The following is a 9,046-nucleotide window of genomic DNA, read 5'->3' as shown; positions in this document are numbered from 1 at the left end:
GCAATAGATAGGACGATCGCAGTGGATGTCAGGAGTGATACCCGCTGTGATCTGTCCTTAACTGCAGGTACTACTACTCCCAACATGGAGCACACTCTGCTTCATGATGTGAGCTGTAGTACCTGCAGTTAAGGAAAGATCACAGCGAATGTCACTCCTGACACCCGCTGTGATCCTCCTGTATAATGTATAGATGCGGCCAGCCGCTCTTCTGTGGTCCCCTGCACTGACGTATATATAGACCTTTTCATATTTCCCACAGAGAGCTGTGATTGGCAGGAACCATCTGGCCAATCACAGCTCTCTGCGGGAAATATGAATAGGTGTATATATACGGCAGTGCAGGGGACCATGGAAGAGTGGCCGGCCGCATCTATACATTATACAGAAGGATCGCAATGGAACCTGGGCGATCTGTCAATAAGTACAGGAACTACTACTCCCATCAGTGTGTTCCATGCAGGGAGCAGTAGTACCGCCTAAAAAATTAAGAAAAAAAAGTGAAAAACACACACTACATTTTTATTATTGTCGGCTATATTTTTAGTGCCCTGCCCGCCCACATAAATTGATCCCTTTTAAAAAATTTGTAAACATTTCATAAAAAAGATACATTTGGCAAAATAAAATTTTTTCCATCAATACTGTATCTTTTTTTATAATTTTTTTTTAATGGTACCCTACGAAATTTTATTAAAAAAGGTATATCCATCACTTTTTTGGATTGCTAAAGTCCAAAAGAGAATAAAAACCGCCTGAAAAAATGCCAAACCCACATGGCGTTTTTCTTGATGTTTTTTTCACTCCCGTAGACTTCTATGGAAGAAAAATGCCACGATTTCAGGACATGCTGCGATTTTGCAAAACTGCCAAGGAGCTGAAAAACACCAAAAAAGAATGAAAAAACGCCAAAAGGATAAATAAAACGCCAAAATGAAAAACGCCAAGTGGAAAAATAATTTTACGATTTCTCATTGATTTACAGCTAACATCTAGCCACAGCGTTGTTTGGCTTAAAAAACGCCATGCGGCAGAAGTACCGTTTTTCTTGGAGTTTTTCCTATTAAAAAAACAAGTGTAATTCCAGCCTAAAGCTGCCATCAAACAGAGCAGTTTTTGAGTCTAGATGTTATCTGGGAGTGAATAGTAAAATATAAAATGTCATACCTATAATAGTTGTTTTTTCTTAAATTGTATTTTTTTGGGGGTCAGTGGTATTTTTTCTCAAACACAGAATGCAGTAGCTATGTCTTTTTACACCTAGTTTGTTGCGTTTTTCCTCCTATATACCTCTAGAGCAATCTTCACATGGCGGAATTTAGTGTCTATTGGTTTCAATGGCATTCCGCAGTCCCGAGGCGGAAATTCACTTTCTGCAGAAATATAGGATCAGTCTTATATTTTGTGGAATTCTGTGTCGGAATAATATTGAAGTAAATGGAGCTTTTGCAGAATTGTGGAAATTCCGCCATGTGAATATAGCCTAAGGGTAAAAAAAAAAAAAATTTTAAAAATTAAAAAAGCATACATTTTTTTTTAATTCTGACAATTATTCTTCAGATTCTTTAATAGACATACTACTAAGGTAGCTACCTTAGGGCACTGGTGGTGGTGGCAGAAAAATCTGAATCTCCAACCAATGACGGTATTCGGATCACAGACGACCCCCTCCCCAAGAAGATATAATGAGTAGCAATGCACGTTGCACGATGAGATGACGTGATCCACGTGACATGCAGGATAAGCAGGGAGCCATGGACTAAAAATTCTTTGCCAGAGGAGGAAGAGAAGGCCCTGGTGTCAACGCAGAATAAGAAGGAAAAGGTGAATGGGATTTTTATTTAGGGGTGTGTGTGTGTGTAAAGGATTACCTACATGTCTGCCTGCACTGTCTACCTATCTAGTCTACCAACCTACCTTGTCTACCAACCTACCTACACTACCTAACTGTCCGCCTAAATGCCTACACTATTACCTACCTGCACACCTACCTACTTACCTGCCCCCACACCTATCTACCTGAAAGGATCTGCAACTCCTCACTATATACCCCTGGCATATAGTGCCTTTGTTCTACCTTGGTTTGTGTAACCTTCTCTGGTACCAGGAGAGTCTATCCCTCATAGGAAAAGATAACAGACAAAAAGAAAAAATTATGAGGGAAAAACTCTAGTTTATTGCATTAAGCATCAGTATAAAAAGGCAAAGGGCGTATTTAACATTGACCAATTAAAATGTAGACACGAATAAAAAGCGTATATACATTGACCAATAAAAATGTAGACATGGATAAAAAACGTATTTACATTGACCAATAAAAATGTGGACACATCTAAAAGGTGATATAATTGTCTTGATTTTACACACTTCTTCCCAGGGTACATAGCGCCAATTAGCAGATAGTGAAATTCTTTAGCAAGCAACTTTAGTTACAGGAAATGTATCTTATTAGGAACACGACCTTGAGGAGACTGAGAACGACAAGAAGGAGATAAGAAAGAAAGAGAATAAAACAATAATAAAAGAGAACTCTAGTGCAGCCTTTCACTAACTACAACTCACAGCATGCCCTGATACAACCTTTCACTAACTACAACTCACAGCATGCCCTGCTACAACCTTTCACTACCTACCTACCTGCCAGCATAACACCTACCTACCTTCCCTATCAACCTACCCTGTCTATCTATCTGCCTACCTACATGCCTACACTATCTACCTACCTACTTACCTTCACTGTCTACCTACCGGCACTTCCTACCTACCAGCACTACTGACACTATCCACCTACCAGGGGACACTATCTACCTCCCTAATATCTAGCATTGGGATTCCCTACCTATCTACGGGGCTATCTACCTATTGGTTGTTTTTTTTTTTTTTTTACCTACCTACTGAGGGGGCACTATCTTTCTACATACTGGGAGCATCTACCTAGTGGGGGGGAAATTACTTAATCACCACCACCCAATCCCCCTACCCTCCCCCAAACATTCTCTCCTAATCCTTTAAAGTACACAGGGCACCAAGGTAGGCATTATTTGGGACAGAACATTTTTTTTCGGGCAGATTCAGCGGTGACAAGTCATAGCCCTTTTTAATGCTAACAAAAAAAATGCATTGCAAAAAGTATGTCTACTCATCCACACTACAGAAATTCTTCATCACACTCCCAATGACTTCAATGGGTTTTTCTCTGCAGTGTTCAGCAACGGAACTTACAAGGATTCAAATTCTGGTGGAAGACTGAACATGCTGAACTGGAATCTGGTAGTTAAAAGCCGGAAATAGGACTTTGCTTTTCGGTGCATATTTCTGCAGCAAATAATGGATATAATATGCCAATTCCGCATAATTTCTGCTCCATTTACCATGGAGCAGAAAGGGCGTGGACCCACAGAGGAATTCAGTGAGGAAATTGAATTTTTCCTCTCTGAATTCCATAGTGTGAACAGTGATTGTCACCAACAGTAGCTGTGGCCAAAGACACTGGGATTTTGGTAACCATGAGCCGTCTGGGTTCAGGTGTGACTGAGACCTTTGTGCCCTCTGTAGCCACTGTGTAGGGGAAAATGTGTGATATTGCCACTTGGACTGGCATGAGTGGTACCAATGTTATCCAATGTATAGCAAATATACTTATTTCTCTTCCTGATCACTTCTTGTTCACCAAAAAAAAGGATAACTCCCAAAGTATTTTCCATTACACCGAGTGTACATTATCATGTTATGGTGATTTCCTCACAGAGACCTCATTTCTTACCCAACATTAGCCCTCACTAGAAGTTATTACAGCGCGGGAAAACAGGGACAAATTAGCAAGTACCACAGTAACGGCATCCTCATTGGCTGACGGGGCACCATAGCCTCACCTGTAAAGAAGTTACCAGGCTAAATTGTCATGTCCAAGTGACTTCTCCACTATTGGCTGGCTAGAGTAGGGGGCGGGGCGTTCTGCGGTTCTGCGTTCCGTGATTTGCTTAAAGTGAATGAATATTAAGGATCGCCGGATAATCGGATGACAGATTACAAGGAATCTGCCGCGGTTTATAAACCTCACCTGCCCGTTCCTCCAGCTAATATCGCTGCGTCAGAACGTTTTTTTTTTTTTCATTTTATTTTTTTTATTTAGATATTTCCTTTTCTTTCTTACCAGCAGTGAAGACGTTTCCAGTGATGTGAAAGAACCTCCATTATTTTACTTTGGCATTTATTAGGATTTCAGTACAGCTGTTACTTGTGACATCTATAGGTGAAATATAGAATATAGAAGAAAGGGATTGGATAGGACACATAGCCTGCTGGAAATCATCTGGAGTATATAGAAGAAAGGGCTTGGATAGGACATATAGCCTGCTGGAAATCATCTGGAGTATATAGAAGAAAGGGCTTGGATACCACGCATAGCCTGCTGTCATTATGTTTTACTATCCCAATGTCCTTCAGCGACACACAGGCTGCTTCTCCACTATATGGTAGGTACATACATTCTTTACATCTATACATAGGAGAATATATATATTTATTAGTACAGAATTTAGAAATATATATATATATATATATATATATATATATATATATACATATATACATATATATATATATATATATATATATTATGAAGTTACAGTAGAACAGTGTTCCCCAACCTGTGGCTCTAGGTATGGCAGAACTACATCTTCCAGCATGCCCAAACAGGTAAAGGTTGGGCAGGCCTGCTGGGAGTTGTAGTTTTGATACAACTGAAGAGCCACAGGTTGGGGAAACAGTTCTGTAGATCTTGTTACTAGTAGATCAATGTAGACTGGAAATAGTTCTGCTATTTAATGCACTTTATAGTCCTCCAATGTGACAGGCTATGAATAGTCAGATTGTTTTATTGACTGGTTACAGGGAAGCTCTATGCAGCTTATTAACTAATAAAACATATAAGGGACTGGTTATACTGTGGCGTCATGTGCTGCAGTAGCCATGGGTGCTGCAGTCACATAGCTTTACAATATTGGACAAGAAAAAAAAAAACACAAAATACAAAAACACCGAGCTGTTATTTTGCACACGAAGATGCAGTTTTTATGGAAATTTGAAAAAAAAAACAAAACTAAAAACAAAGGTGAATTTTAGTCTTGTCATTTTTTTCACTTGTGTTTTTCTTATTACAATTCATGTGATTCGTTCATCATGTGACTCAGGGATCTACTGGGTGAGGGGAATATGGCATATGCAAAGCAAGTGTGTTCAAATCAACTGGTGCCAGAAAGTTAAACAGATTTGTAAATTACAAAATAAAATAAAAGTAAATTACAAAATTTAAAAATCTTAATCCTTCCAGTACTTACCAGCTGCTGTATACTACAGAGAAAGTTGCATAGTTCTTTTCTGTTTGACCACAGTGCTCTATGCTGACACCTCTGTCCATGTCAGGAACTGTCCAGAGTAGAAGCAAATTACCATAGCAAATCTGTTCTGCTCTGGACAGTCCCTGAAAGGGACAGATGTGGCAGCAGAGAGCACTGTGGTGGAAGGGTTAAAGTTTTTAACCCCTTAAGGACAGGACATTTGAGCATTTTTGGTCATTCTGGACAAAGGTTTTTACATTTCTGAGGTATTTAGGTTTAGTTCTGCTTTCTTGTGCAATGTACAAACACATTATATATTGTTTTTATTGTGACATATTGTACTTTATAGTAGTGGTAAATTTTTGCTGATACATGCAGTGTTTTTTGTGAAAAACTTGGAAATATTGTGAAAAAATGGAAAACTACCGGCATTTTTTTTCAATAATTTTTTTATGGAATTCACTATGTAGTAAAAGCGTTACCTTTATTCTGTGGATTGGTACCATTATGGCGATACCCCATTTTAATAGCTTTTTATGTTTTTTTTCCTTTTCACAATAAAATCCTTTTTTTTTTCTTTTTGAGTTTCTATGTTCTGACAGCCATAACTTTTTTATTTTTCGTCCGACTGCATTGTGTGAGGGCTAGTTTTTTGTAGGGTGAGCTGTAACTTTTATTGGTACCAATGATCATGTTTCTCTGGATGTCAGAATCGGAATTTCCGCGACATGTTTCCGCCGTGGAATTTTCACCGAGTGCACAGTGCAGCAGAATCCCATTGAAGTCAGTGGGACTCTGGTGCAGCTGAATTTTCCGGCAAAATTCTGCTGTGTGAACATGGCCTAAGGAGTAAAGCATACACAGCATTGCCACACAGTGAGCATAGATGCATAGCTCATGGAGTGCTTATGTAGAGGAGCCAGAAGTCCCTGTTCCTCTATATACAGGGTGGGCCATTTATATGGATACACCTTAATAAAATGGGAATGGTTGGTGATATTAACTTCCTGTTTGTGGCACAGTAGTATATGTGAGGGGGGAAACTTTTCAAAATGGGTGGTGACCATGGCGGCCATTTTGAATCCAACTTTTGTTTTTTCAATAGGAAGAGGTTCATGTGATACATCAAACTTATTGGGAATTTCACAAGAAAAACCATGATGTGCTTGGTTTTAACATAACTTTATTCTTTCATGAGTTATTTACAAGTTTCTGACCACTTATAAAATGTGTTCAATGTGCTGCTCATTGTGTTGGATTGTCAATGCAACCCTCTTCTCCCACTCTTCACACACTGATAGCAACACCGCAGGAGAAATGCTAGCACAGGCTTCCAGTATCTGTAGTTTCAGGTGCTGCACATCTCGTATCTTCACAGCATAGACAATTGCCTTCAGATGACCCCAAATATAAAAGTCTAAGGGGGTCAGATCGGGAGACCTTGGGGGCCTTTCAACTGGCCCACGATGACCAATCCACTTTCCAGGAAACTGTTCATCTAGGAATGCTCGGACCTGACACCCTAATTGATGGTATGGAGTGGTATATGGGGTACAAAGATTGTGGGGCCATTCTTCATCAATGAAAACCTCAAGGCCACTGGATATGCAAAATTGCTACATGATGATGTGTTTCCCTCTTTAAGCTGGCACGTTCCCTGAGTTTTTCCAGCAAGATGGTGCACCACCACATTATGGGTGTCAGGTCCGAGCATTCCTAGATGAACAGTTTCCTGGAAAGTGGATTGGTCGTCGTGGGCCAGTTGAATGGCCCCCAAGGTCTCCCGATCTGACCCCCTTAGACTATTATCTTTGGGGGTCATCTGAAGGCAATTGTCTATGCTGTGAAGATAAGAGATGTGCAGCACCTGAAACTACAGATATTGGAAGCCTGTGCTAGCATTTCTCCTGCGGTGTTGCTATCAGTGTGTGAAGAGTGGGAGAAGAGGGTTGCATTGACAATCCAACACAATGAGCAGCACATTGAACACATTTTATAAGTGGTCAGAAACTTGTAAATAACTCATGAAAGAATAAAGTTACGTTAAAACCAAGTAGGGCTGGGCAGTATACCGGTTCATACCGAATACCGAAATTTTTTTCCTGCACGATATGAATTTTGGCCCATACCACAATATCGGTTGGGCCCCTCCCCCACTCAAATTAATGAATTATCAGCCACAGCGCGCTGTCACCTAACTAATCATGTGTCACCCGCGGATGCTGTTCTGCTTCTCCTCCGCCGGTTTATCAGCCCAGCGCTGCACTCCACATCGGGGAGTCCCTCCCCCCCGGCCAAATAATTATCAGCCGCTGCACTGTGCTTTGTATTCCTGTGCCCGGGCTGCAAGTATTAAAAAGCAAACTTTAACTTACCTTTGTTCTCTGTTCCCCCGTTGCTAAGGAACCGGCCTCACTGTTCTCAGCTGTTCTTGCTGCGGTCCTGGGGATGGGAACGTCACAGAGCCTTCAGCCTATCACTGGCCGCAGCGATGTCCCGCCTCGGCCGATGATAGGCTGAGCCCACTGTCATGTAAGAAGCCGGATGATAGGCTGAGCCCACTGTCATGTAAGAAGCCAGATGATAGGCTGAGCCCACTGTCATGTAAGAAGCCGGATGATAGGCTGAGCCCACTGTCATGTAAGAAGCCGGATGATAGGCTGAGCCCACTGTCATGTAAGAAGCCGGATGATAGGCTGAGCCCACTGTCATGTAAGAAGCCGGCCGGTAAGTTAAAGTTGGCCGGCTTCTTACATGACAGTGGGCTCAGCCTATCATCGGCAGAGGCGGGACATCGCTGTGGCTGGTGATAGGCTTAAGGCTCTGTGACATTCCCATCCCCAGGAAGAAGCAGGCCGGTTCCTTAGGAACGGAGGAAGGAGGTAAGTTAAAGTTTGTTTTTTAATATTTGCAGCCCGGGCACAGGAATACAAAGAACAGCGCGACGGCTGATAATTATTTGGCGGGGGGGGGGGGGAGAGAGAAGCAGCGCTCGCGGGTGACATACGATTAATCCCCCAATGTAGGGTGCAGCGCTGGGCTGATAAACCGGCGGGGGGGACGTTGGGGGGCAGAGCAGCGCCCATCACATGATGATGACGGGGGGGGGGGAGATGGAGGGGGGTAAATACCGTTAAATACCGTGGAACCGCCATAATGTACAAAAATACCGTGATACACATTTTTGGTGTTACCGCCCAGCCCTAAAACCAAGCACATCATCGCTTTCTTGTGAAATTCCCAATAAGTTTAATGTGTCAAAAACAAAGGTTGGATTCAAAATGGCTGACTTCAAAATGGCCGCCATGGTCACCACCTATCTTGAAAAGTTTCCCCCTCACATATACCATGTACCATAAATGTACCATAAACAGGAAGTTAATATCACCAACCATTCCCATTTTATTAAGGTGTATCCACCCTGTAGTTTTGGTGACACTTTGGATGCCTCAATGATTAGTAAACAATAAGGGGGAAATAAATAAGCATATCTGTAATGGATGCAGTGATACTACTGGTAATAATAGTAATAACTTTCGTCTAATCTGATATATGGCAAGGGTAAAGTTGGCCATTGATCGAGTCATAAATCGCCTAGAAGAAAGTTCAGGACAGAAGAGATAAGGGCTGGAGACTGAGCCCCTCTGACAGAGTTCACTGTGTACAGGACACTACCTCCAGCACTATATGTGAAACCAAGAAGGTAG

General features: G+C 41.6%; 1 protein-coding gene and 1 long non-coding RNA gene across 2 annotated transcripts in view; one reads left to right on the top strand and one right to left on the bottom strand.

Moving 5' to 3' along the window:
* Positions 1-3,837: 3,837 nt before the first annotated feature.
* Positions 3,838-9,046, top strand: part of REC8 (REC8 meiotic recombination protein) — a 178,760-nt gene continuing 173,551 nt past the window's right edge. The window contains exon 1 of the mRNA XM_056525830.1: positions 3,838-4,475. Coding sequence (XP_056381805.1) covers positions 4,420-4,475 — 56 coding nt within the window. The 5' untranslated portion in view covers positions 3,838-4,419. The remainder of the gene's footprint in view (positions 4,476-9,046) is intronic.
* LOC130276459 (uncharacterized) lies at positions 4,099-7,931 on the bottom strand. The gene is made up of 2 exons (XR_008845125.1): positions 7,715-7,931; positions 4,099-4,498 (listed from the first exon to the last, which is right to left on the bottom strand). It is a non-coding gene; the product is annotated as an uncharacterized LOC130276459 (long non-coding RNA).

This window comes from Hyla sarda, chromosome 1 (genome assembly GCF_029499605.1).
Source record: "Hyla sarda isolate aHylSar1 chromosome 1, aHylSar1.hap1, whole genome shotgun sequence".
Classification (NCBI taxonomy): domain Eukaryota; kingdom Metazoa; phylum Chordata; class Amphibia; order Anura; family Hylidae; genus Hyla; species Hyla sarda.
The sequence above is the reverse complement of the archived record's forward strand: the minus strand, read 5'-3'. Positions and strand labels throughout refer to the sequence as shown.